Source organism: Sphaeroforma arctica, assembly GCF_001186125.1.
Source record: "Sphaeroforma arctica JP610 unplaced genomic scaffold supercont1.5233, whole genome shotgun sequence".
Taxonomy (NCBI): Eukaryota; class Ichthyosporea; order Ichthyophonida; genus Sphaeroforma; species Sphaeroforma arctica.
Genome location: NW_014035325.1, coordinates 922 through 1,812, shown reverse-complemented (window position 1 = coordinate 1,812; position 891 = coordinate 922). Strand labels below are relative to the sequence as shown.

Genomic DNA, 891 nt, shown 5'->3' with positions numbered 1-891 from the left:
AACCTAACCCTAGAACCCTAGGGCTCAGTTCACAGTCCATCACAACCCCCCACTACGATTGCATGCCACGCGACCGTCGTGGCTGCCACCGTATCCACTGTGTCTGAGCACCGCCGCCTAGCGGCCTCTGCTCCGTATACGTCTAAAGCAAAAGAAGAGAAAACTGTCTACTGATGTACACCGCGTGTGTACATGCAAGAGAGACTTACTCTCAACCCCCCCCAACCCCCGTGGGAGGTTTAGTTCGTTCTCTCTACCTCCACCTTGGAGGATTTGCTAACAGAACTAACGTCGTGCCGGCAACTCAACTTCATCCTCAGACAACTGTAGCTCACCCCACACTCGAAGGCGTCCACCACGGTACTTCGCCGCCTGTGCGCAAGCGAAACACTTCTCAACCTGCCGTTTGAAGTGTGCCCGCTTATCCTTATCCGGGAACATGCGCTCCAAGAGTCCATCATACTGCGCAGGAAGCACATATTTGGTTTCAGATCCAGGTACCAGCGGTGTGTAACACGCCAAATCCGCTTTATCACACCACATTGCCACCGACCCCAGACCGAACTCATAGCGGTGGACCATGTGCGTGCCTTCTTCGTATGCCCCAGGCAGTGGCTAATCGCCTGCTTGTAACTATCCATGGAGTCCCAAAATGGCGAGTGATACAACAACCAATCTTCAAAGGGACCAGTCGGCCTGTACCTGACCTTCGTCCGAGCATTCGCTTCTCTCGAGAGATGTCCCACGTGGGGCTTCAACTCAGCCCGCAAGAACTTACGGTGCGTGCCGTCTGCCATCTCTACCACATGCGTAAGTGGTGCCTGCACTGACACCACCTTGTCCGGATCACTCCACCGTGCAGGCAAATCATGCGATTCGCCACGAAGCCGA

The 891-nt window shown here is 54.9% G+C and overlaps 1 protein-coding gene across 1 annotated transcript; it reads right to left on the bottom strand.

Moving 5' to 3' along the window:
• Positions 1-290: 290 nt before the first annotated feature.
• SARC_14875 (hypothetical protein) lies at positions 291-615 on the bottom strand (the record flags this gene model as incomplete). The annotated part of the gene is made up of 1 exon (XM_014290994.1): positions 291-615. A coding segment is annotated over one exon (325 nt), but the record flags the coding sequence as incomplete, so codon positions are not given.
• Between the last annotated feature and the right edge of the window lie 276 nt (positions 616-891).